Source organism: Amblyomma maculatum, chromosome 2 (genome assembly GCF_055883805.1).
Source record: "Amblyomma maculatum isolate TAMU_Amacu chromosome 2, ASM5588380v1, whole genome shotgun sequence".
Classification (NCBI taxonomy): Eukaryota; Metazoa; Arthropoda; class Arachnida; order Ixodida; family Ixodidae; genus Amblyomma; species Amblyomma maculatum.
This window is the reverse complement of record NC_139345.1, coordinates 29,912,083-29,939,508: the sequence shown is the minus strand read 5'-3', so window position 1 is coordinate 29,939,508 and position 27,426 is coordinate 29,912,083. Positions and strand designations below refer to the sequence as shown.

The 27,426-nt window shown below is 50.6% G+C and overlaps 2 protein-coding genes across 2 annotated transcripts in view; one reads left to right on the top strand and one right to left on the bottom strand.

Annotated features, from left to right (window-relative positions):
* LOC146198263 (uncharacterized) overlaps positions 1 to 27,426 on the bottom strand; it is an 80,742-nt gene that overhangs the window by 35,133 nt on the left and 18,183 nt on the right. The window contains exons 2-4 of the mRNA XM_084592578.1: positions 21,095 to 21,223; positions 12,971 to 13,150; positions 9,238 to 9,299 (exon numbers count right to left, since the gene is read on the bottom strand). Of these exons, the coding sequence (XP_084448704.1) occupies positions 9,238 to 9,299; positions 12,971 to 13,150; positions 21,095 to 21,223 (371 nt within the window). The remainder of the gene's footprint in view (positions 1 to 9,237; positions 9,300 to 12,970; positions 13,151 to 21,094; positions 21,224 to 27,426) is intronic.
* Positions 22,942 to 24,795, top strand: LOC146198264 (uncharacterized). The gene has a single exon (XM_084595799.1). The coding sequence runs from the start codon at positions 22,942 to 22,944 to the stop codon at positions 24,793 to 24,795; it is 1,854 nt and encodes a 617-aa protein (XP_084451925.1).

Sequence of the window (27,426 nt, the reverse complement as noted above, 5' to 3'; positions counted from 1 at the left end):
TATTTTCTTCGTAACATTTTATTAATAGAAACGTCCAAGGACGGGATTACGCCCTTTCGTGGTCGCATTGTGCGAGCGTTCTCTGATTTCTCCACGCGCGCATGTTCTCGAATACGATCGGAACTAGTTTGAGAGCGTTCGCAGTGTTTAGGCGCGAAGTGTCATTTCCAGGCGCATTTTACGCTCGTTAGCTGAATTCGCTGGCTGGCAGCCGAAGGGTGCGGATGCGTCTCCGCAGCACTCCTCGTTTCGCTGATTCCTACTGTCGACTTTTGTTTTTTTTATTTGATTTTGTGCTACAAAAAATGTACACGAACAAGCCTTTACGGCTAGTGATGGGTCCACTTTCGCATGAGTTCGCCTGTTTCAAGTGGAGTCTTTAGCGAAGCTCAGGGACCGTCATTGACTACATCAGCAAATCATTTCGCGCCTTTTCCTAGCCTCTACGTTCGTGGCCGCGAATTTCCGATCTCACAACGGTAGGGTCTCGGAACTACTGGTTGTACATGCGAGTTAAGCGATAATTCCTGAACAGAAGTGTGTCTAAACGCAACCTAAAGGAACACATACACACATATTGAAGGCGAGAAATAATCTAAATAATTACGGAATAAAATAATGTGAGCGTTGCCGTAGCACTGATTTTCATGTCTCCCAGCTCGTACACGGCCGCTTTTACTTTTACAACAACTTCTAGCAAAAAATTACGAGGGACTTTAGCGACTAAAGTATTGAAAGGTGAAAGCCTGAGCAGCCTCATCTTGTCTAGCGTTCCAGCCATCTGCAACCTGCAATCCCGCACTTGAACGCGCGCCAAGGAATGCCACGCGACAGGAGCGATGGCGCACCATCCAAACGCACACTTGTCGGAGAAAGTGTACTGCGCCTTCCCTCCAGAAGTCTCATCTTGTCTACCGTTCCTGCCATCTGCAATCCCACACTTAAAGGGCAACTCCGGGGGTTTTTCGACATTCGTATATTCCAATAAAAATTTTACTGTAGATTCTCCTCTCCGTCCTGACGCATTCTACAAAATTTGGGCGCTGTACGATAATCCGTTCGCGCGCAACACGACTTTAAAATATGCTGTTTTCATGGCTTAAGTTGAGACTATTTCTGCCGGCAACACTGAGCTTCTGACGTCACAAACAGTATACCGGCGTTACTGTCCACTTCCCGCATGATTATGAAATTGTGAGGCTTATATTGAACTACCTCAGACATTTTATGCAATGCTTCATGATTTCCGTACTTTATTTTCACCATCCAACGCACGTACGAGTGTTTCTCTAATACTGAGTGTGACGTCACCATTTCGTCACCTGGGACGTCGTTTCTGGCCGTGAAAGCAGTTTCGGTTTCGATTTGCTGTTTTTTTCTTTTTAAAAATACTTCTAATTGGAATTTCGAAAAACGGTTTTTTGTGTTCGAGTCAGGACGTGCCGAGGAATGTAATTCAACCAAAAACACAGAATGATGGAAAAACCACCGCGACAGGAGCGATGGCGCACCATCCAAACGCGCACTTTTTAGAGTGTGTGACAGGTACTACGCCTTTCCTCCGGAAGTCTAATCTTATCTAGAGTACTTGCCATCTGCAATCTCGCACTTGAACGCGCGCCAAGGAAGGCCACGCGACAGCCGCCGAAAAAGCGGGACACACTTTGTCCACGACTGCATGAGCCATTAAAGGCTTTCGCCTTAAAAACATCACATAACACAACCTAAAAGAGAACAAATCCCCTTGAAATATTGTTACGTGGAAACTTGATGTATTTACAGTATATTTACAGCACAGCTTGAACTGGCATAGCAGCGAGAAGCAACACGGAGCCAGCCCCACTTCGTCGTCATCACCTTCCCTTCCGCGAAGCAAGAGGAAGACACTTCGTCGTCATCATCGCGTAACATGACCCCCGGGCGGTGTAAGCGTCGTCCCGACCCTAAACTGGCAAAGAAAGCATGAATTCTTATGGCTTCAAGCGCGATTGATTGATTGATTTATAGGAAGGGAAAGGCGCAGTAACTGTCCCATTTTTTTTTTCTGTGGTCACCTCAACCGCGCCGTAAGGGAAGGGAGGAAGGTGGGAGTGAAAGTGGAAAGAGAGAAAGAGGAGCTGTAGTGGAGGGCTACGGAGTAAATTCGACCACCTGGGGATCTTTAACGGGCGCTGACATCGCACAGCACACGGACGCCTCTTCGTTCGTGTGCTGTGCGATGTCAGCGCACGTTAAACTGATTGATTGATTTATAGGAAGGGAAAGGCGCGGTAACTGTCTTACTTGTTTTCTGTGGACACCTCAAGCGTGCCGTAAGGGAAGGGAAGAAGGTGGAAGAGAAAGTGCAAAGAGAGAAAGAGGAGCCGTAGTGGAAGGCTACGGAGTAATTTCGACCACCTGGGGATCTTTAACGTGCGCTGACATCGCACAGCAACAGCGCACGTTAAAGATACATGGACAATGTCAGTAATGGGGCGAGAGGAGGAGGACGCGGGCACAAGATAGGCAAGTTCCTACGTCACATTAATGACTTGGCGCACCACCCTATAAGGGCCACTGTAGGGGGACAAAAGTTTCTTCGAGAGACCAATGCGGCGTGCAGGAGTCCACAAAAGAGCCAAGGACCCAGGGTCATAGGTTACGTGGCGATATCGCCTAGCGTAGGCAGACTTCTGAGAAGTCTGAGAGGCGAGGAGCCGACTACGGGCTACTTGGCGCGCTTCAGTGGCTTGCGCAATGGCGTCACGTGCGTATAGTTATGGGGCGGCCAGCAGGCGGAACCACCGTGTCCAAAGGTAAAGCGAGGTGCCTGCCAAATAGCAGGAAGAAGGGTGAATAACCCGTTGTGTAGTGCTTAAAATAATTGTAAGCAAAGATCACATATGGCTGCGCGAGGTCCCAGTTGTGGTGATCAGGTGATACATAGATAACATGCCCGTAAGTGTTCGGTTGAAGCGCTTGGTAAGGCTGTTGGTTCGGAGATGGTACGCGGTCGCGAGCTCATGCTTCGTAGAACATGAACGCAGGATGTCTTCAATAACTCTGGAAAAAAAGCAGCGACCGCGGTCGGTGTTTAATTGACGAGGAGCGCCGTGATGGAGAATGACGCTGTGTAGAAGACAGTCAGCGACATTCGTAGCGCAACTCGTCCGTAAAGCTCGGGTGATGGCATAGCGTGTTGCATAATCGGTTGCCACTGCGATCCATTTGTGACCCGACCGTGACGTCGGGAAGGGGCCAAGAAGGTCAAGCCCAACACAATAAAATGGTTCCAAGGGCACGTCAATAGGCTGGAGAAGGCCATCTGGTGTCCGCGATGGTTTTTTCCTCCGCTGACACGTGTCGCAGGCTGCGATGTAGTGCCGTATGCTGCGGTATTGTCCCGGCCAAAAAAAACGACGCCGCACCCGATCGTGAGTGCGAGACACACCGAGATGGCCAGCTGTGGGCAGGTCGTGGAGTTCTTCAATAACAGAGCAGCGGAGCTTTTTGGGAATCGCCAACAGGAGGGGAGAACCGTCATTATGAAAGTTACGGCGGTAGAGTACACCATCCTGTACAACAAAAAGCTGCAGAAAAGAATCTGTTCTTCCAGATGCTAGGCCTTCAATGATGGCTCTTAAAAATATGGGTCGTTGCGCCGCTAGCCTGCTATGTTGGCGAGATTGGAGAGGGCGAAGACACGGGGAATTACCTCTGCGTCACCAAGATCGTGGGCTCTACAGGATAGCGAGACAAGTAATCGGCATCTTGATGAAGGTGCCCCGACTTGTAAACGACGTTGTAGGAGTATTGTTGAAGGCGCGAAGCCCAGCGACCAATACGGCCGGAGGGATCTCTCTGAGATGACAACCAACAAAGCGCGTGGTGGTCAGTGACAACTGAGAAAGAATGGCTGAATAAGTAAGGTCGGAATTCAGCGACAGCCCATACAAGGGCGAGACACTCGCGCTCAGTAATCGAATAATTGCATTCCGCGTTGCATGGGGAGAAGGCGGCTAGCATATGCGATGACGCGGTCATTTCCATGTTGGCATTGAGCCAGCACTGCACCGATCCCACATCCGCAGGCGTCTGTTCGAACTTCAGTGGAAGCTGAGGGATCGAAATGAGCCAAGACGGGGGGAGACGTCAGTAAGCTTATAAGCGTTGAAAACGCACCTTGCTGGTCAGGGCCCCACGGGAAAGCGGTGTCTTTCTTAAGTAGGTCGGTGAAAGGACGAGCGATATGGGCAAAATCTTTGATAAAGCGGCTGAAGTAAAAGCAGAGGCCGACAAAGCTGCGCACATCCTTCGAAGACTGGGGACACGGAAAGTCTGTGACGGCTTGAATTTTAGCCGGATCAGGCCGTACTCCGGAGGCGGCAACCATGTGTCCAAGAATGATGAGTTGGCTGCGACTAAACAGGCATTTCGATGAATTGAGCTGGAAGCCGGCTCTACGGAATACATTGAATATTCTGGTAAGGCGTTCAAGGTGCGAAGAAAAGGTCGGCGAGAAAACGACGACGTCATCGAGGTAGCACAGGTAGGTTGTCCACTTAAATCCGCGAAGAGGGGAGTCCATCATTCGTTCGAAGGTCGCCGGTGCACTGCAGAGACCAAACGGCATGACTTTAAAGTGGTACAAGCCGTCTGGTGCGACAATTAAAGGCTGTTTTTTCACAATATTGCTCGTCGACAAAGATCTGTCAATACCCGGACCGTAAATCGATGGAAGAAAAGTATTTAGCTCCATGGAGCCAATCTAGGGCATCATCGATTCTGGGAAGAGGAGGAGGAGGAGGAAAAACATTTATTATATAAACTTCCTTCCTTTTCTTCCTGAGTGGAGCCCTCAGTCCAGGGCTCCATGTGCCGCCTCAATCCTGCAGGCCCGCCAGAACAGCTGTCGCTGGTCTTGCGGGTTGTTGCGAATAAAACGGTCTCAGAAAGAATACAAATCAGTCCATAAGCCCATGGGCCACGGCAATCCTTTCGGCCCGCTCGATTAGCCGGCGTTGTTCGGCCAGCTCCGTGCGGGACAAGGCATCTTCCCAAGATGAGAGGGTGGGGTGAGATACAGGTGGAATGCCGCCGGGTGGCTTTGGGCAGGCCCAAACAGAATGGTATAGTGTAGGTCGGTGTTGTTGGCAGGTGGGACATTTATCTGGGTAGCGGGAGGGGAAGAACAAATGTTTGTGGTACAAATTTGTATACGTGTGAGTCTGCAGTTGTCGCCATGCCACAGCTTCGGCCTTGGTGAGTGTTGGGTGCGGCGGTGGCAGAGTTCTTCTTTGTGTGCGGTAATATAGTGTAATGTGGGTGTAAGACTGTGGAACTGTGATGGCGTCCTCTGTGTCTACTTCCCCCTCCGCTTCCGTCGACAGCGCCCGGAAGGTTGCTGCTCGGGCGAGCGCACTCTCGTTGCCAGGAAGGGAGGAGTGACCAGGAGTCCAAACAATTTTAACAATCGGAAAGGTATCATAGTTATGGGAAGAGGGTACACATCTTTTTTTAGTGACACTGTTGAGATGGCGATAATCGACGCAAAAGCCCAGCTGTCGTTTTTCTTTTTAACCAGAACGACTGGGGACGCCCAGGGGCTCGTCGAAGGTTCGATGATGCCTTGAGCGAGCATCTTGTCAACCTCCTTTTGGATTACCTAGCGTTCAGCACCGGATACGCGATAAAGACGGCGATGAATAGTAGCAGCGTCGCCGGTGTGTATGCGATGTCGCACAAGAGCAGTTCGAGACAATGGGCGCTGATCAAAATGAAATATGTGTCTGAGTGATGCCAGCAGCCGACGGAGTGCATGAGTTTGTGGAAGAGAACGGTCCGGAGCGATCATCTTGGCGTAGTCTTGGAGATTGGAAACTTCAGATAAAGAGCAGTCAGAGGAAGGCGTAAACCGGTGGTCACAGCAGAGAGATCACATCCATTTTCGTTCATCAAGCAGCCGTGGCTTGCGAGAGAGAGAGAGAAAACTTTTCAACGCAGTATTAAGCGCCGAGTATGTCATTGGCTATATGGTCTTCATAGCTGGCTGGTCTAGTGGTTCGTCTGAGGCTAGCAAAGCAAACCACGATGGGGGAGAAAAGTATGGAAAATGAGGGGACCGAGTGGAATTTGGGCAAAATGATTCGACGTTTCAGGTTAGCACAGCCTTCGGGACGATTGGGATATGCGCGGAAGGGTCGGCTGCGGTGAAAAACGGGAGAGTGAGGAGTATATTGAGTGTTCCTATGTACGTTCCCGCCTTCGGGAGCATATAATAGGACACTATTTTACAGCCCGTGGCGTAATTTCCCGCATGCCATAAAATACTTCTCCCAGCTAAATCGTAGCATCCACAGAGCTCAAATATTGCACAGAAACGTCATTTCATTGGCAGTATTTTATTATACCCACTTTGTTTGGAGTACTCGTCTGATTCGATCAGAAGTCAGATATTCGCATCGTCTGCGGCGACGGCGAAGCAAAACAAGCCGCTATCTAGCGACGAAGCTGGTGGCGCCACCTTGTTTTGTTTGTAGCAACACTGCTGTAGCGATTAGGTGAAGGAAGGTACGCGAATGGAACCATTTTGTAAAATGTGTGAAGACCTTTATCAACTGAATTATCAATACTAATTTCTATGACTCAGTTTGCCCAAACTGCGTTAAATATGAAGAGTTTTGTTAGTCTATCGCAATAAATCTTTTTCAGTTCGGAAGGCAACGAGATGCCGCTACCGGTGTGATCGCTAGGATGGCGAGTTGGCCTGCTTCGCTGTCGCCGCATAAGATGCGAATATCCGACTTCTGAACGAATTAGGCAAACGCTGTAAACAATTAAATTCTAAATTGAATTCGGTACAAAGAAATACTCATGACCAAATGTCATTTTGTGCGAACATTTGAGCTCTAAGGACTCAACGGTTAAGCTGGGAGAAGCATTCTGCGGCAGGCGTATAACTCCGCAATGAGCTTTAATTACTAAGGTGAAAACCTTTCTTCGTTCATGAGTATACGTTCACAGAAATTGTCCGCAGGAAATACCCGCTGCAGCGGCTCAGTGGTCAAGAATCTCGGCTACAGAACCAGTGTTTGTGCTGTGCGTTATCAGTGCACATTAACCCCAGGTGATCTAAATTATTCCGGAGCCCTCCAGTATGGCATTTCTTTCTCTCTCTCTCATTTTCCTCGCATCTTCCCTTCCCTCACGGTGCGGCTCGGATCTCCACCAAGAAGTATGGCAATTACTGCGCATTTCTTTTCCTAAAAAAAAAAAAAAACTGTAAGTGACAACCGATAGAGTATACACTTGATTTCGTATCAAAATGGCGATGCACCCGTCCTTTGCTCAGCGGTCAGGGTTGGATGCGTTTGCAACAAAGATTCGAACCGATGACATAAGTACTACCTATATATGCCGTTTAACCCGCCATGGTGGAGCAGTAGTAAGGGCATTCAACTGCCGTGCCCAGGATGCGGGATCGAATCCTCACTACGGCGGCCGCTTTTCAATGGAGGCGAAACGTAAGGCGTCCGCGTTCTGTGCGATGTCAGTGCACATTAATGATCCCCAGGTGGCCGAAATTTCCGGAGCCCTACAGAGCACTTCGCTGCAAGGACACAAGCCTTCAAGTTCACAAAGGAGACAAAGGATAAACGCCATCCTCCAGCGGCACACACACACACACACACACACACACACACACACACACACACACACACACACACACACACACACACACACACACACACACACACACACACACACACACACACACACACACACACACACACACACACACACACACACACACACACACACACACACACACACACACACACACACACACACACACACACACACACACACACACACACACACACACACACACACACACACACACACACACACACACACACACACACACACACACACACACACACACACACACACACACACACACACACACACACACACACACACACACACACACACACACACACACACACACACACACACACACACACACACACACACACACACACACACACACACACACACACACACACACACACACACACACACACACACACACACACACACACACACACACACACACACACACACACACACACACACACACACACACACACACACACACACACACACACACACACACACACACACACACACACACACACACACACACACACACACACACACACACACACACACACACACACACACACACATATATATATATATACAAACGCACATACACACACATACTCAGTCACCGTGTTCCGGGAGCGCGCGAGGAGCAAGGCTCCCCTGCGCGCACGAAGTGACACGGAGTGCGCGCCGCAAGCACGCAAGGGCGTGCTGTGATCTCTCTCTCGCAATGACCAAAGGGTTCCTTTGAGAGAGAGTGGGCAACCACCGCAAGGTACGCCTGTCGCGGATCGTTGGATCACGATCGACAAGCTCGAGCTGCGCTCTCAGGTACGACCCGGAGTGGACGAACTCGAGTACACACTGGTCTGCGCGGACAAAGGCCGGCAGACAAGAATAGTTGCGTACGCACCTTGCGATGTCTCGGAGGGGTCTCTCCTTGGGCCCCGCTCGGAGGGTCGCGCGAGCGCGGCCGTCGAAGCGATGCCATGTTCCCGCCAAAAGGCGCCAATGGGAACAGCCACTGGGACGCCAGGGCGGAGCTGTGGCCCGAACGACAGTGACAAGTCGTCCGAGCCTCTCTCCGCCGCCTCAGGCGGGAGAAAGGGAACGAGGAGAGCAACTGGGAAGCGGGCGGCGGCCGCGCAAAGGGAAGCCGCAGCAAGCCCGAATCCCACAGTTATGAGACGTTAAAGCCGGCCCATAATCCAACCAACCAATTGTAAAACCGGTGTTCACAGAGAAATGAAAGAGTGCGTCTTTCGTTCCCTCAAAACCAGCCAGTTTTCATTTCGGTTAGTCCCACTTAACCAAACACTGTGCCAGTCCCTCAATGCTAAACCGCGCTCTAGCCAAGCAAGACTGCTTTCGCACGTCTTAATTTGTTAACCGGCCGCTACAGACGCTATAGTGGACAGGCGGTAAGGTTAAGGCGCAGCGGAGGCCCTTACGCCCAGAGGGAATTTCGTATGCAGAGCCAGACCTCGCTCAGCAACCACAAAAAGCTCATATGGGGTGGCGAATGCTATTGTCATGCGGAACAGACTGAGGCGAGAAGATATCGGTCGTCACAGAGCCGCCACTCACGCGTCCGCCGAAGGCAGCAGCGCTTGGCCCAGCAGGCACCGGATGTCTTCAGAGGCTTCCTCCTGCGAACAGTGAGTTTGCTGTTAGACGAAACAAATGTTATGCTCATCCAATTCTTCCAGCAGCGCAGCCTCAATTAGGGTCAAATAAAGCCACGGAAACGATAGGACAGGCAAGAAGACAACACAGGTCCTTGCCTCTGTCTCTTGCCTTTGTTTTGTTCCCGCTGTCCTGTCAATCCCGCAGTTTCATTTTACATTGTCTCACCAACTGGCCAAGCTCTTTTAAAATATGTGCCCTATGCTGCACACCTCTGCTGCCGCTTGCACAAGCACCCAGCTACTACTCTCACCACGTGTAGGCCACTTCAGGGCACTTCGGTGTCCTGGGGGTATTTTAGAGAAGGGCAGAGGCCTGCCTGTCCATTTGTCATGCAAGTAAACGGCGTTTTGCTGACAAAAATGCGGCAACTCAGACCTGCAAGCGAACAGAACGTGACTCTCCGAGGCGTACTCTACGAAACATATCAGATAAGTTATTAAAAACACTACACAAAGAACGCAGCGCAGGTGACGTTAGTCCAGCTTTTTCATCCGAATAGAGCCCGCACGAATGTGGTGCATAGCCTGCAGCTTTAGCACCTTGGTCTCCATGCAGAGTTGGTTGGGCGGACACCACGGGAACCTATGAAGGATCGCTTTGTATCCTGAGACACGTGGTTATTTAGCAGACAGCGCTTCCTGTGCAAGCCTACATCGCATTGCAGGAAGTCGATATGCAACGACACCCAGTGCAAACGCATAAAGAGACAACACCCCGTAAGTTCTTGCGTCACGTGCCGGGAATTAAAGCATATTATTTTTAGGGTAACCTACGCTGCACCTGACGAGCTACAGATTTCGAGTCCGTCAGTAGCCAGAGGTTCAGCCAGGGAGACACCCACGTTTTAGTAAGCACGTCGAAGTGGCTGGGCAACCCACCCTCCGATCCCCCGATGACGACCGATGTCGGCCGGGTTCCGTGAAGTCATTAGAGAGATTTAGCACACCGTGGTCCGCTACTGTGATCCGCCACCACGCGTTCCACTGCGCATGCCCAGATAACTGATGCCGATAGATGGCGCCACATACTGGATATCGGCACATAGACCTGCCGCATTGGAACCAATCAGCTTGTACGCCCCGCCCAAGAGCGGTAGAGGGTCACGGTGGCGGATCGCGGATCACGGTATGCTAAATCTCTCTACTGACTGCAAAACAAGGAACCGACGGCACCCTCCTCCGGCAAAAGGGCTATCGAAGGCTGACGAAAGCGTTCTGGACAGCTCCAAAGCAACACTAACTAGAGTCCGCCCTGGCTACTTGCTAGGACCCGAACTTGAAGGCCGAGTGTCCGCACGGTGAAGAAAGCCGTCGCTCTCTATCCCACTTGGTGTGGGCATGCCAATCCAGCCCTCACTTTCCTACCCACCCCGCCCTCTGGGAGTCCCTCCTCGAGTTCTCGAGGAACGGGGTCAAAAGCGACCTTGTCCGCCGTGCTCACGAGGTGGCTGGCACTTGCTGCAGCGCGGACTAAAGGACTCCTGACCAACTGAGTCCGGCATTCACGATCTTCGCCGGCCCTTGTTCTCTTTGATTGTGCGCAATAAAGATGTGACAATTGCACCATAGCTCCGGCTCCGCATTTGTTATCACTAGGGTAATCAGTGCAAACTTTCAGGTGGTCTTCAAGTATATACGCTCATGCTCATGCAGTAGGGCACTCCACTTCGCATGAACGCAGCGAGCGGTTAGAGCGCAGTCGCAGCTGCTTCAACCGTTACATCCATCTCATATAACGAAGACGCTCTCGCTGTGTCAGGCGACAATTAAGTTCGACCTTTCGGAGGAGGATACCATCTCTCCGAGGAACAGTGAAGAAAAACAGATGAACTTATTGGTGGCTTGATTTGAAATTTATACGGTAACCGCGAAAATAAGCAGAGCGTATGAAAGATATGAGGCAGAAGGAGGTGTGCACTTTAGATATCTAAAGACAATTCCGCCGCTAATTCGATATATCGAACTGCTCAAAGCGATTATGATTTCGACTTCTTTTCGCCCACAGGGACGGGTCACCTGCGCTACAGCGAGAAACTTCATGCAATGTTAACGGCGTGGAAGCATGTGACGAGGTGAGCGTGAGAGATGCTTGATGGTAGCCTTCGATCCCCTGCACACATTTTCCACGCGGCGTCGCTGTGATGCAGTGAAGCCAAGCAAACAAACACCTGGCAGCAACTTTCACTTCACATGCTTTCATGCTGAAGTATTTGCGGAAAACAAATCCGCCTTAATTTAAAAAAAAACGACAATTCTATTCATAGCGCAATGGAAAACAGGAATAGGTGTCTTATAATATGGAGCTGATAGTTCAAAAGAGCCATCTGATAGGCTCCGACGCGAAGCAAAGCCTACCAATGCTCTGTGATCGGTGCGTTGCCAGTACACCGGCGGGCAGCATGTTTCTGCAATAAAAGTGTCACTAGCATGGGCAGAGTGTAGTATTCCTTGTACCATAAAGATAAGTTTTCCAATTGCAATATCAATATATTGAGCTATTTCGCAATCTCTTTCTAGATCAATACGTCCGCGTTTGACTGCATTCGATCCCTGACTTCGAAGAAAAGCTCGTACCCTCATGAGGGCGTGTAGCACTATCAGGGATCTGTGCGCGAGATCTATTCGCGAGATTCAGCGAGATGTGATCTCCTTGTCTAGAATTTGTCCCATCTCCATGGTAACGTAGGGGCCGCGACGACGAGCTGCGCTGTAGAGTCACTAGACAAAACTTATCTAGTGACTATACTGCGATGCGCTATAACGCCAATACCACACCTAAACGCGCGCCAAGAACGCCACGCGACAGGAACGACGGTGTACCATCCAGTCGCCCACATGCCGGAGAGTATATGACAGACACTGCGCCTTATACTGCAACAAACGCGCGCCAAGGAAATGAAATTTCCACTGTGCACGAGCCCCGGCCTTGCTAGCAGAAGCTCTACAAGGGGCGCGCGATATACCGTGTGCAGCAACAATGCTCAAGCTTTCGCATTACTCCAGTGGAGATTGTGCAGTGGTCTCCGATTTTTTTTTGAGCCGTGCAAAGAACGACGCGACTGATATGCGCTGGCAGAACTCGATATTGCAGAATCTGAGCCGGTTGGTGCATAGCTACAAGACGAAGGAGAACGGTGTGTCATTCGTACTTAATAATTGTGAGTATTTTTGTGCTGACGTCGTTTTAGCTATCGATATAATACTTAACACTAATGAACAAACACGCACTTAGTTCGCTTTGTTGTAATTCCGAACAAATCGTGCTGGAATGCTGGCCGATCACTGAAGTGATAGGCGAACACCGTAGTTGCTGCGCCACCACGCGGGTGCGTAAAAATAAAGTTGCAATGATTAACGTGCACTCCTGCCCGACGACAGACTCACTGCGATCAAGCGCATACAGGTGCCAAGTCGTTTTTTGGTCTTTGATACATTGTCAATGCACTGACTGACTCTACAGAGAGTGGCGGCCGCACTCCCCTGTCCATATACGCGGGTAGCCACTCTTGAACCGCCACCAAAAAATGCATTTCATGTGCCATCAAAAGTAATTGAAGCCGCGGGTCAGTGAAGCGCTGCTCTCTGTACCAGAACTGCTGGAATGTCAAGATGCAAGAGACAGGCTGACGAACCGTCGTGGCGCCCAGGCTGAGCAGAGCTTCGGGCTGTCTGACTGGCGGCAGCAGCAGCAGGCTTTTGAGTGCCACCTCCACCGCGAACGCCTCAGCCGGCAGACGCCTAACGCCACCGCAACCCTGCGACGATGACGGCCCAGCTCTGCTGCTGGACAAGGCAGCCTCCACGTGGTACACCTGCGATCACCCACATCTCGCGCTAAGGATCCGCACTCTCCGTGTACTCGTCTTTTAGTATAGCTAGCAGATACGAGACTTTGGCCGTAGAGCGAAATGCCTAAGGCCAGTAAAACGTTTGAAGTATTTTTATGTGCGGTTACATCACAACGTCTATGACACGCGATTGAAACTTGTAATAGTGATTTCGTGTGTTAATACTAGTCATTGAACATTTCGCCGAAAACATTATGCCAATATTACTTCCATAGAGGGTCACATGCTTTGTATAGCATAAGATAATGTTTTAACGCGTTAGAGTAGTTGCTTCCGTTTTGTCATATTGTATTCAAGCATTCACACTGATGTACTTTGTTATGGTCTCTTGGGCCTCGTCAAGCTGTTTCGAACAGCTGCATGCCCAAGAGCTCCAAATATATGTATAATTGGTGAAATAAAGGAACTAAATTAAATTCACTTAACGTTGTTAAGGATGGTGGCATCGATCCGACACGGAACCTGCCGCTTTTTACCATCAAGGCAAGAAGTCCCGACCAAAGAGGGTGAACGGTCATGAACGGCGACGACAAGAGACCACTCGGAGTGGCCATCACAAAAGTAGGCCGGAAAAGAACGTGGGGTTGTTCCGCTGGTCAGTGACAGCGCTCAACTACGGGCCATCGGGAACAAAAAGGTTCAAGAGGATTCCGGTGTCTCCCGCATGGGTCGGTACCCTCAAAGCGGCCACGCGGTCATCTTCGTCAGGCCTACGGCGCCCCGTGGCCCTTGCGACGCAGACGTGTGTGCCCAGACCATGAGGCGCCGGCAGTCAACGCTCCTCCAATTCGTCTTGCCGACGGCGCGCGGTGGCTCATTCGACGCAGGTGTGCCCCCGACCATGAGACGCCTATAGACGCCGATCGACGCAGATGTGTCCCAGACTATGAGACACCAGCAGACAGCGAGCTCCTCGTGTGCTGCCCCCTACACCACCTCAGCGGCTTTCTCCTCACCCCCAAGTCTACAATCTTTCGAGGGGGCATGTCTGCGAGAGTGAAGTGCGTTAATGTGAGTGACATTAAGGTGATAAGGACACTCCCTCAACGACGAGCCCGCCCTTCACCTAGGGAACCTGGGGAACACGGACCCTTTAAAACTGCGTATGTGTGCGGGCATAGGCAGTTCTTCTCTACTCCTCCTAAACATGTAAATAAACCAAGTTTTCGTCCTTCAAGTCCTAACTCATTCGCTCAGCGGCACTTCTTCCTGGGTGGAGCGGTCCAGCGGCACCCGAGTCCCACCTCTAAGAACTGGATAACACCGGTTGGATCAAACATGCGACCTGGTACTGCTTCTGCGGGTGAGTGCTTGGAGTTTGCTTGAGATTCGCCAGGCTTCAAATTTTGGGTAATTTAATTTGAACTGTTGGGAATCAAGGAAAGTTGTTATGTGAGATGCGTGTGGAAAAGCTCCCGACAACAGTGTGTCAGCAAAGTCAAAACTCAAAGCAGCAACCATGGATTTTATGAGTTGGCCGGAGGCAGATTTTCTGGCGATGTGCGAGGAGATGAGTGTGGAAGTTGACGATCAGATAAACAAATCTGATATTTTTAAAGCTCTCTTGGAAACTGGAGATGAGGAGTTATTATGCTTTACGTGGGAACTCCTCAAATCAGACCGTAGGAAAAAAGGAAGAGGAACAAATACAGCGCAGGCTAGCAGCAAAGAAAGAACAACAGTGGGAAGCAAAGTTAGCGAAGCACCAAAAAGAAATGGAAGGACTAGACGCTGAACTCGAGGTGCTTGAGCTCAGACTTGAGATGATAGCAAAGGGCAGCCCAAAATGGTAGAGCTGTAACCTCAGAGGGCGGAAATGGCGAGAAAGTAGGGCGCTAGGAAACAAGGAGACAAGACGATAGTCGTGATCAATCAGTTGAGGGGATGAACGACTATTCTATAAGGACTATACTGCTCAGCTGTGGCACATCGAATTAAAAACCGACAGCCAAATTTGCAGGACGCACTCCAATGCTAGATGTAAGCGCTATCCGACCCCTGTTCAGCTGAGAGCCGCTCTGCTTCAGACCGTCGGAAAGTTACCAGCTTCAAACGCTGCAAAAAAAGAAAGAGCTTGTAATCGTTTCAAATAAAAAAAGAAAGCGCGAACTCCACAGAGATATACGGTAGAGGAAAAAGAAACCGTTGAGCAGCCGAGTCTCCGCGTTGACAGGATAGGGGATGCCGTGCAAGTGTCCAGCGGAGAGAATACTGGAAAAAGGATAAGGATGACCCCAGACCGAAGGAAAGCGGCATGTGAGACCGAGTTGGATAAGCGCGACAACTTGAGAAATAATTTAGTGCAAGCATCCAATCGGCACGGGCATAAAAAGGAAAGGGTAGAGGTGCCCAAATGTACAGCCATGGAATCCCAAGTTCAGGGAAGTCTCGGAAAGTGTACACAAGGTAGGGTAGAATGGGCCTACCACAAGATTTGTGACCCATGGGAGCCAGCCGAGCTGAAAGGCAGTCAGGATAATGGCCAAATGGCCAAGGACAAAACTCGGGGAAGTGCGCTACATAACCCTAAGGTCCCTACCTTAGGGTTATGTAGCGCACTTCCCCGAGTTCGGTCGGTAATAGGAAGTTGGCCCTAGGCTGCGATGGCAACAAGAGCGTGGTTCGTGAACCGGGAAAGCAGTGTACCCGCAGTGCGCATGGGACTCCCAGAGAGTTGGTTATCGAACAAGAGGTAGACGCAGAAAGCACGCAGCCGTGAGAAGGAGAAAGTGCAGAGTTTGCAGCAGGTGGAAGAGAACAAAGACCCTTATCTCGAGTTTGCAGTGCTAACTGTCACTGATGAGAAGGGTGGGGTTGTTGTGAAACCTAAAGAAAACATCTGCACTGCGTATCAGAAACACGGGAGAGCGAATTCTGATTGTGCGACGCGTGCCGATAGCTCAGACTCTGAAAATAGTGAGGGGCGATTGTCGCCCAAGAGCACTAAGTTGGCAGACTTAACTCCTTGCCAGAGTAAGACAGTCGAGGAATTAGGCAGCGAAAGCGAGCAGACTTTGGGCCACACTGATTCAGAGAGCGAGAGGCCATTAGTAGTTGAGTTACATAGGCCAGAACAGCTCAGTGTGGAGGACTGTCAGGTAGGAGTAGCGGAGTATACGGACCAGCGAAATGTGCAAGTAGAATCGTCTGAAGTACAGCCAGTCGATTCAGGAGCGATGACGCTGCGCTGCAAGGGCCGAGAGGCCATTTTGGAAAAGGAGGAAGATGGTTTACGCCGTGCGAGTCAAAAACCACAAGAAGCGTTTTTGTTTGCGAAACGGGAACGGAGCTGTCTAAGCATGCAAGAACTAGAGCAAATGCTAAAAGTAGTCGGGAAAAATGTGGAGCTCTAGTTACGATGACTGAGACGGTTACCTGTAGCCGTAGTAACAGAGATGCTGGACTCTCAAGACAAAACTTTTCCCCCGTGACGCCTCGGAAACGCACGAAAGCGGTTCGTGAAAAACTGCACCGAACTTAACACACCCCAATAAAGAAGACGAGACAAAGGCGCTTTTGTCTCGTCTTCTTTCTTGTGGTGTGTTTAGTTCGGCGCAGTTTTTCACAATACAAGTATGAACCAACTAGCCCAAGAAACGGTATTAATGCGGTTCGTGATCGGGCGACTTTTTTTAGAGGTCCCAGCGCTAGCCAAAGAAAAGGGAAAAGAAGAGTGCTGTTGCCAACCGCAACAAATGCGAAATCTCTGAAAATGCGTCGGTCCTCAAGAAGAACTAAATCGCGCCGTCGGAAACAAAGACAGTAGCATCGAAGGTAAAACATCCTGAGATATCTAGCGGTAATAGGCGGCACGGAACTAAGAGTAGACTGGTACGCAGTTCAAGAGGAAAAGGACATATGCAGGTTCACCCCGCGAAAGAATCGCCGACACGTGCGGAATCGCTTTGTCGAAAGCAGGCAGTGAAGAACCTTTGCAAAGGCCTGACGCGACGGGGGAGGCAGGAGACTCTGTCCGACTTCATTCACAGGGCAAAAGTATGCATGGCGCCGTGAGCACGCACGGAGACAGCGGTCAAGTGGGGACTTGTCGCGACGCCTTTCGTCATGCAGAGGTAAAAAGTCAGGCCGCGACCCCGAAGGGCGCGCCTGAAAGAGATCCTCTCGACGGGGCAGGTCTAATCATCCCACCGTAGCGTTTCTAAGTAGCTTCTTTTTCTTTAGCTTGCGGATTTGTGGAAAGAAATGCTACTTTGTTTTGCGCTATTGCTTCGAAGTTGTTCAATCCTGTGAGATTCATTGCCGAATTTCAGAAGGTATGTGCCTTTCAGATGCAAAGTCCAAGTATTCGTAATGGTACCGCTACCAAGAAAAGAAAGGCACTCAAGAGCTTGTAAGTCTCACATAGACGAGACGCATTCGGGAGACGTTTAAACTCAGTTGGAGGTACAGAGTTGCACAGTTTATTTACGCTTTCTTTTGGCAATCGTAACACTAAAAAGCACAAACAGCTGGTAACTGCATAACTGTTTTTCTTAGCTTCTGCGGCTATGCTTGAGGTGCAAGCTGGCCGATCGGAGACTGCCGCTTTCGAGTCTTCAATTTCGAGCATTGATCCTCCTTCAATGAGCGCTCCAAGGTGAGCCTGAACGTTCAGACAAAAAAGAAATAAAAGAGGAAGGCTGTTTCGGTTATTCTGATTGTAAGGGGATAGGAGTGATGCTGATGAAAATTTTAGTTTTGATTTTCTAGCTCTGTACAACACCCGCCCAAATTTTTGTATACAGCCTGCAGGACTTGTGTTTGGCTACCTCATACGGGGCATGGAAGCTTGCTCTGACTCGAAATTCGGGCATAATTGTGGGGACCAAAATCCAGGAATTTTATTTGTTTGATTTAGCAGAAAGCCTGGTGCATCTTAAGTGGATTCCGAGCGCTTGCGCGTGTGGCAGTGCTGTGTTGTATGGAATGTTTGACCTGTGCTTTCCTTTGTTGGTGTTGGTTGGTTTTGGGTGTTGTTGCCTGGGCGAGACGCTCCTCTACAAGCCAGGCCACCAGGACGAACGCAAGCCAATCTTTCTTCTGCAAGTGATTGCGACCACTAGCCGATCAAGATTTTCCCCGGCCGCGAAGGAGCTGTTAAGGATGGCGATATCGAGTCGACGCGGGAGCTGCCGCTTTTTACCATCAAGGCAAGAAGTCCCGACCAAAAGAGGGTGAACGGTCATGAACGGCGACGGCGAGACGCCACTCGGAGTGTCCATCACAAAAGAAAGCCGGAAAGGAACACGGGGTTCCGCCGGTCAGTGACAGCGGTCAACTACGGGCCATCAGGAACAAAAAGGTTCAAGAGGATTCCGTTGTTTCCCGCATGGGTCGGTACGCTCAAGGTGGCCACGCGGTCATCTTCATCTGGCCGACGGCACACGGCGGCCCTTTCAACACAGACGTGTGTGCTCAGACCATGAGGCGCCGGCAGTCAACGCTTCTCCAATTCATCTTGACGACGGCGCACGGTGGCTCGTTCGATGCAGGTGTGCCGCCGACATGAGACGCCGACAGACGCCGATCGACGCAGGTGTGTCCCAGACTATGAGACCCCAGCAGACAGCGATGATGATGATGATGAGGTCTTTGGGGTGTTCTTGGGGAGGGGTACTGGGCGCGGGTGACGCCGGCCTATTTCGTGGCGGCACTCTTGGCGTCCAGGGGAAGGGGGATGGGATGTGGGGAGGGGAGGGTACAGCGAGCTCCTCGTGTGCTGCCCTCTACACCGCCACAGCGGCTTCCTCCTCACCCCCAAGTCTACAATCTTTCGAAGGGACGTGTCTGCGAGAGTGAAAGTGTGTTAATGTGAGTGATATTAAGGTGATAAGGACACTCCCTCGACGACGAGCCCGCCTTTCACCTAGAAGCCTGGGGAACACGAACCCTTTAAAACTGTGTATGTGTGCAGGCATAGGCAGTTCTTTTCTACTCCTCCTAACAATGTAAATAAACAAGTCTTCGTCCTTCTACTCCCAACTCCTTCGCTCAGCGGGACTTCTACCTGGGTGGAGCGGGCGTCGATGCGGCCGATGATTCGTCCAGCGGCACCCGACCCCTTCCTCTAGCAACGTCTACAACTTCGTTGCTTTAAAAAAGATAGTTTTTAAGCACCCGTTCCTGCTTTTCACGCCAAGCAGCTCATATCCCTCCCAGGGTTCTAAACGCTGTCCGACTGTCTTGGTGGTGGTGGTAGTGGTTTATTTTTTTTTTTAAATAGGTAATCAAAAAGAAGCAACTGCTATCTAAAAAAATGAAGCACTTGAGCGGCTGTCGGGGGGAAAGGAAAAGGGGATAGGGAGAGGATATATATATATATATATATATATATATATATATATATATATATATATATATATATATATATATATATATATATATATATATATATATATATATATATATATATATATATATATATATATATATATATATATTGTGAGCTCTCCACGGATCTTCTTTCATTTGTACATACCATGATCTTCTTCTTCATCTTGTACATACCATCATCATCGTCCCGCGGCGCCGGCTCTGGCGCGCGCTTGGGTTTTCTCCATCAGATTAAACGCAGATTATTGCGTCATGGCGCTCCTCGGGTGCTTCTAAGTGACCGCGGGACGGCCTTCTTATTGACAGTCGTATCCGAAGTTCTTCGTGCGTCATCGACCCTCCATAAGACAACCTCAAGCTACCATCCCCAGACTAACGGTCTGACTGAGCGATTTCACCGCACCCTATCGGATATGCTATCCATGTACATCACACCGGATCATCGAAATTGGGATACTGTTCTACCATTCGTCACATTCGCCTATAATACTGCAGTACAGCGGACCACCGGTTACTCCCCATTTTTCCTCGTTTTCGGCCGTCCTCCCACTACAATCCTCGACACTTCCTTCTTCTCTACGCCCGACTACTCCTCATCATTATCAGCCCAGTTCTTATCCCGTGTGGCCAGATGCCGTCATCTTGCCCGCCTCAACACAGAAGTGTGCCAGCAAGACCGCAAGAGTCGCTACGATTCGAAGCATCGCGTCGTCTCTTTTCGTCCAGGTGACGAAGTACTGCTCTATACACCACTGCGCACCCCTGGCCTTAGTGATAAATTTCAGCACCGCTATCTTGGTCCCTACAAGGTAATCAACCAAACTTCCCCAGTAAACTACCAAGTCACACCTGTTGATCCCCCAGCTGACCGACGCCACCGTGGAACTGAAATTGTTCATGTATCTCGCTTGAAGCCGTTTGTGCGCCGCGGTACATCGGTTGGTTAGGAGCGGCCAGGCTGGCCGCTTCCGCCCCCCTGGGCAGATTGTGTGAGCTCTCCACGGATCTTCTTTCATTTGTACATACCATGATCTTCTTCTTCCTCTTGTACATACCATCATCATCGTCCCGCGGCGCCGGCTCTGGCGCGCGCTTGGGTTTTCTCCATCAGATTAAACGCTGACACGGCATACCTTGCCTTGCCTTCACGACCTTGCCGTCTGGACCTGGCCTTCTTTTACAATATATATATATATATATATAATACAATTGGTGTATATACACAGTCGCACGCACGTAGCGTCCTGTACAGATCGCGCGCGCGACACAATGCACCAGCTGCCGGGGTGGGGCGCCCGGCAGCATATGTCCAAGGTAGCACACACGGAGCGTTCAGGTCACGCACGCACTACCTGGCGAACAGCAAGCGAGGCTTCAAGCCCGCCCACTCGATGAACGCACAGAGGCTCACCATTGCCCTGTCACGGGTGCCGACTGTCTTCGCCAACTGTGCTGTTGGTGAAATTCGCGTTTCCCCTCTGACAAGCTTCCGGTAATATCTGACCAGGTTCCGCCTCGGAAATAGTGTAGCTGGTAACCATGCCACTACACTTTGCCTCGAGAAACTGTACCTACCGTGACGAAAAGCAGCTCCCGGTCGCAGTCCAAGTGCTGCTCCAAGGCTGCTCGAAGCCTCTCCTGCACGCACTCCGACCGGGTGGTGAAGCACGCCAGGTTCAGCAAGCAGCACTGTCCAGAGCGATTCTGCGACGTAGCATGCGGCCTAGCGTAAGCAACGCGCACGCGCTATTTCCGATGGCTAAGATCTGTTATTTTTTGGCGGGAAGGAAAGACTGGTACTTCAGTGCCCGTGACCTGGCAAGGATTGCTTTAAAAGGCTTGTAAAATGTCACCAATAATTTTTCGACAGATATATATCCTGATGCTCGGTGATAAGACGAGCCTCTCGAGGATGCGGGAGTGTCCGGAGGGTGGGAGAAACTATTTCCAGAGCACTTGTTCATCAAGGAAAATAACAGGTTTAACTATAGTGTTGTAAAGGCAGAAACCGCGCTCGCAGAATGCACGGACACAAAACGTGTTAAAAACATTTTTAAGCAGTTTAAAAAGGACGTTTGCGTCGTCCTGCTCTACCTCGAAACGTCTTAAAGACGTCTGCTACAAGGAATTCCACAATAAATATTTTTTCAAGACGTCTATTATAAACAATTTGCTTAGTAACGCAACTTAAACGTTCACCTCATGTCAGCAACACACGTCTCTATATTCCAGCCACTGTTATAGAAAGCTACAGCCACGGTGTGAAATCACAAGCGTTTTCGGCAGTTGCAAGTTTTATTCCAGCCATTATATAATAAATACACCAGACAATTCTTTAATACTCGTACATTTTTGTTGATAAATTACTGTAGATTGTTTAGGTGGACTATGCAAGACGGACATTACGTAAGTACCTTAATTTTGCACGATAGTCCGCGGACTATATATGGTTTACTTTTTTAGGGTCGTTCGATCGTCAGAGCTGGAAGCAAAAAGAAAGTGGCCTCAGTGCGCCTGCGTCAAACTGATTTCATTATGCAACGAAATATGCAAAGGAATGATGCTCGAGGAACTTTAAATGCCTGCTTTTCTTTGCCGGAAGTATTGCAAACGCAGCAAAGAATAAGAAGCACTGCAAAAACAAAAATGTACAAGCGATGGTATCGAAGCCTCCCATCCAGAAAAAAGAGACCTTCTGTCCCACTATGACCAAAAGAGATACCAACTGCCGCTGTCTGATATCTTTGCTTATGAGTTTTGTTTCTTTGTCTGCCTGTCTGTTTGTTTGAAATAGCTCCTGTTTAGTGCTCCACTTATTCCGACAAAAGCTTTGTTTTAGCAGCATTAATTGTCTTTTCTCTTCTACAGATGTCCTTCCTGGCGCTAATATTTGTAGTCATGGAAAACCAACTTGTGCAGCTTGATTAGCTTGATGCGCTGACTGTTGTGTTATATTTATGCGCGGACAATTTAATAAACCATTGAGTAGGGTACTTGGCAGGGCGACTACGGCCACAATTACTGAGAGAAAGCTGGAGCGGCATCGGCGGCTGCGTCCGGCTGGGGCAATAATCCCTTAGCGTCCCCTCTGTACATGAATGCGCCCCACACTCTGTAACATTGGCAGTAAATGTTTCTACCACCACCAGGACCGCCGCTAGGGAGCCAACACGAGCGGATGTCTGGCACGTCGGCTCCGGCAAACAGTACGTGCTACTCCTGCCCAATCTCTCCTACGGCCACTAATCTGCTCGAAAAGCAACTTAAATGCCTAAGGAAGACAGGAAAACCGCCCATTCCGGGCGAAATCCGACTTTTACTGTGTTAAGAACATTTATCGGACTGAGACGCTCAGCCGCCCAACTAAGCCCAATTCCGCCTCCGCTCTTCCGCCGGCACCGCCGGCGATACCAGCCGCTGTCATGGAAGTAACGGTTGAAGGCCACACCGTTACGGCACAAGAGCTACTGTCAGATGATTGGACACCAGTCCTGTATAAAGCCTACGCCTCCCGACCAGCCAGTTCGCCGAAACCACCTCGCCAATCCGAGAACGCCACCTCCGAGGCACTTAACCCGAACGCCAGGAACGCGGCGCGCGACGCCGCAGCCGCAACCAGGAGCGGCAAGGTGCCGGCCCGTCTACCACCTGCGACCAAGGAGGCTCGTCTCACAGTGCAGCGCAGCAAGCAGCTGCCACCACTCCCACCCAACGCTATCCGAGTGGTCGTTCGCCCGCGAGGTGAACTACGACTCCGAGACGTCTCAGCACCTCGACTCTGGAAGGCAGTGCAGAGCCAGCTCCAAATTACTCTGCCGGACGACTCCTGCCTGCGCATCCACTCGACCAACAACACTTTCACCATGGCAACAACACACATCCCAACGGCCGAGACTCTCAAGACGCTGACCTCCCTCACCATTGTCAACCAAACCTACCCGTGCGCGGCTTACGTGGCACCTCCACCGGGTTCTACCAGAGGAGGCATCACAAATGCCTATGATGACGAGACCCCAACGCAACTTTACGAAGACCTCGTCAGAAGAAATCCGGAGTATACCATACTAGCAGCCCGACACATGGGAAAGACGCACTCCATTTTAATCACGTTCGACGCAAACGCAGTCCCACATTCCATCAAATACATGGGAGCCATCCACCGCTGCACCCCATACCGCGGCAGTCCGGACGCCTGTACCAATTGCAGACAGCCGGGTCACCGTCATGACGTATGCCCAAGCCCCAAGACCAACGTTTTCCCCCGCTGTGGAACACGACATTCGCAACAAGACCCTCCTTGTACGCCCAAGTGCATTTTGTGCGAGGGCCCTCACCTTACCGGTACGGGATCGTGCAATGGGCGAAACCTTCACCAGAAACGGAAACAGCCAAGCCACCTACAAACGCAGCAGCAAGAATCGGTCGCATCCAGGGACAATTTTCCCCAGCTGTCGTCCGGACGCGCCCAGCCCAGCCAACATAAGCAAGCCTGGACAGTGCCGCTGAAACAAGCCTGGGACACCCCCAACTCTTCTCACCAGCACACGACACCCGCAACAGCGACTCTCAATCTACAACATGCTTTAGAGAAATCCCAGGAGGAGGCAGCGGCAGCCAAAGCAGAAGCTTCAGCAGTCCGAGCAGAAGCCATCGCCCTTCGTCAGCACATCGCCAAACTGGAAGCCCAGATAAGTGCTCTTGCCACTGGCTCTCCCATTCCCCCTGCCCCCGCTGCTACCGCATCCCAACCTCCACCACCCCCAAACCCACCCACCGCCCACACCTTGCCGAGCCACTCCCACCCTACTTCTCCTGATTTGCTAGCAATGGAGGCTGACACAGAACCCCCTACGAATTCAACTCTGTGCACGACGCCCCCTCCCTCCACCCCCATCTCACTAGACGACATACCAACCCTGCTTGAGTCCCTTGCTAAACGCTTTGAGGCAAAATTGCAGGACGCTATCACTCACATCAACCAGGAATGTGCAACCCTCAAAGACGCTGTAATCCACATAACACAAGACAATGCTACTCTTAATCACCGATTCGACGTGCTAACGCAAGGATTCTCTGACCGCTATAACGATCTTGAATCCCGGCTCAATTCTTACGCAACGTGCCTCCCAGAGCGGGACCCCACCCAAAATAGACGAAAGAAGCCCAAAGCACCGGAAGGACAACACAATCCTATCCCTGCCGTAGCTCGTGACTCCCACCCACCCGTTATGGCTTCTCCCCATATCGACTCTCATGATGGCATCTCCGAATCGTAACCTTACACTCTGGCAGTGGAACTGCCGGGGCTTTGGCCACAAGCGTCATGTGGTCCACCAATTGCTGTCCTGCGCTACGGGAACTGACATCCTTGCCCTGCAGGAACCCTCCAACCCGCTCACCCTCCCCGGCTATACTCCTATTCTGCCCACATCAGCCACACCCCTCGCGTAGCGTTTCTAGTTAGTAGCTCAATTACCACCATCTCCCATCCCCTAGCAATTCAAGATATTGATCACTTTTTAATTGAGCTTGTTCCGCAACACGCTCGAGCGAACAGCCTCTTCGTTCTGAATGTATATAGCCACCCTAAGTGCCTCAAAAGCAACTTCGAACGCCTCTTTACACTTGCGAGGCGCATAGCAAACAAGTGCCCCTTACTCGTCGTAGGAGACTTTAACGCCCCACATAGTTCCTGGGGTTACCCGCACGACACACCAAAAGGACGGCGGGTGTGGTTAGCCGCGCAACAAACCGGTCTCTCTCTGCTCACCGACCCTACCTTTCCTACGCGCACGAGAACCAGTGTCTGCAGAGACACTACACCAGACCTTACGTTCGCACATCGCCTCCCTCATGCCACATGGTGCAGCACACAAGAAAATCTAGGTAGCGACCATTGCATTATCGAAATTCCCTTACACATTCAACTACCCCGCAGGCCTCCCAGAGGCTCCACTTTCAAGAAGTGGGACTCTTTCCGATCACGTAGAGCAGCCCGCGCCTTCGCCCCCATCACGGACATCACTGAATGGACCAAACAACTACAAAGTGATGTCCGATCCGTAACTCTTCCCCTACAAGAGGACTTCCCAAGCGACACAGTTGACTCCCACCTCCTACATTTATGGGAAGCTAAATCAGGCTTAGAACGACGCTGGCAAAAGCAGCGTCGGAACCGCACACTTAGACGCCGCCTCGCCCGTCTTAACAAAGAGATAGAGGCGCATGCAGCGACTCTTTCACGACAAAACTGGGAATCACTATGCAACAAGCTAGATGGCAACATGAGTCTACCTCGGACCTGGAACCTCTTTCGACACTTTATAATAGACTCCACGCAGTCAAAGACTACCCAAAGACATAACCTCACCAAACTCATGCATTCTTCCGATACACCTCCACTGGAACTTCTCCAAAAACTTAGACATCAGTACTTCCCTACATAGCCTCCTGTAACGCACCCCGATTATGCAGGCCCCCCCTAACGACCTCCTCGATCAACCCATTACAGAAGCAGAGGTTCAGGCTGAACTCTAGAAACTTAACACATCCTCAGCCCCCGGTCCAGACGGGGTTGATAACAAGGCACTCCGGAATCTCGACGCTCAATCTGTTGCCGCCCTTACTGAATACTTTAACGAGTGCTGGCAAACGGGCACCCTCCCACCGCAATGGAAAGAGGCCAAAATCGTCTTCATACCCAAACATAGGAAACCTCTGCTCACCTCTAACCTCAGACCCATCTCCATCACTGCTTCTGTTGGAAAGCTCATGGAGCGTGTACTTCAGACTAGGCTGTGCCAGTACCTAGAAGGCAACAACCTTATGCCCACTTGTATGTTTGGATTTCGTCCTGGGCTTTCCACACAGGACGTCTTTCTAGAGCTAAAACAGCACATTCTCGACTCCCAAACCTACGACACCAAAGCTATCATAGGTGTCGACCTCACTAAGGCATTCGATAACGTTACGCACTCAGCTATCCTACAGAACATTAGAACCCTGGGAGTCGGCGCCAGGATGTACAACTACATCGGAGATTTCTCAGCCACCGCACAGCCACACTTACCTTCGGCGACCACCGCCTCCCAAGCATCACGCTGGGAGCACGAGGTATGCCCCAGGGTGCCGTCCTCTCCCCTATTTTATTCAATATAGCACTTCTTCACCTACCCCAACAACTAGCTCAAATCCCCGACATTCATTTCAGCCTCTACGCCGACGACATCACTGTCTGGACAAACCACGGCAGTGACGCCGAAATAGAAGAGCACCTACAATTGGCACTAACTACCATCGACACATGGATCAAAGGAAGCTTCTGTGCTACGCTGGGCGTGATAAAGGACAAACGAGGCAAGGACCTCACTGAAGCCTCAGAGATAAAGAAGAGGTGGCAGGAATACACAGAAGAACTGTACAAGAAGGACCCGGATGTGCCAACCCAACATAAGACGGTTGTCATTACTGATCTCGAGCCGGGCATCCTGAAGAGTGAAGTTGAAGGGGCCTTAGCCAGCCTTGCTAAGAACAAAGCTAGCGGAATTGATGGTATTCCAGCTGAGTTGCTTCAAAACCTCAACCACGACGCTGTTAACACTGCATACATTATGTCAGAATATTTGGACAACCCTGCAGTGGCCACAGGATTGGAGGAGGTCAGTTTACATCCCCATTCCAAAGAAAGGCAGTGCCAAAGATTGTTCCAACTACCGCACGATCGCGCTTATTTCGCATGCTAGAAAGGTGATGCTGAAAATCCTCCAAGGTAGGCTGCAGCAGTATGTGGATCGGGAGCTCCCGGACGTGCAAGCTGGGTTTCGCAAGGGCAGAGGAACTAGAGACCAAATTGCGAACCTTCGCTCGATCATGGAAAAAGCAAGAGAGTTCCAGAAACCCATTTACTT

Bases quoted from the DNA above. Each gene is read 5' to 3' on its own strand.
- LOC146198264 (XM_084595799.1), top strand. From the start codon at position 22,942: ATGGAAGTAACGGTTGAAGGCCACACCGTTACGGCACAAGAGCTACTG.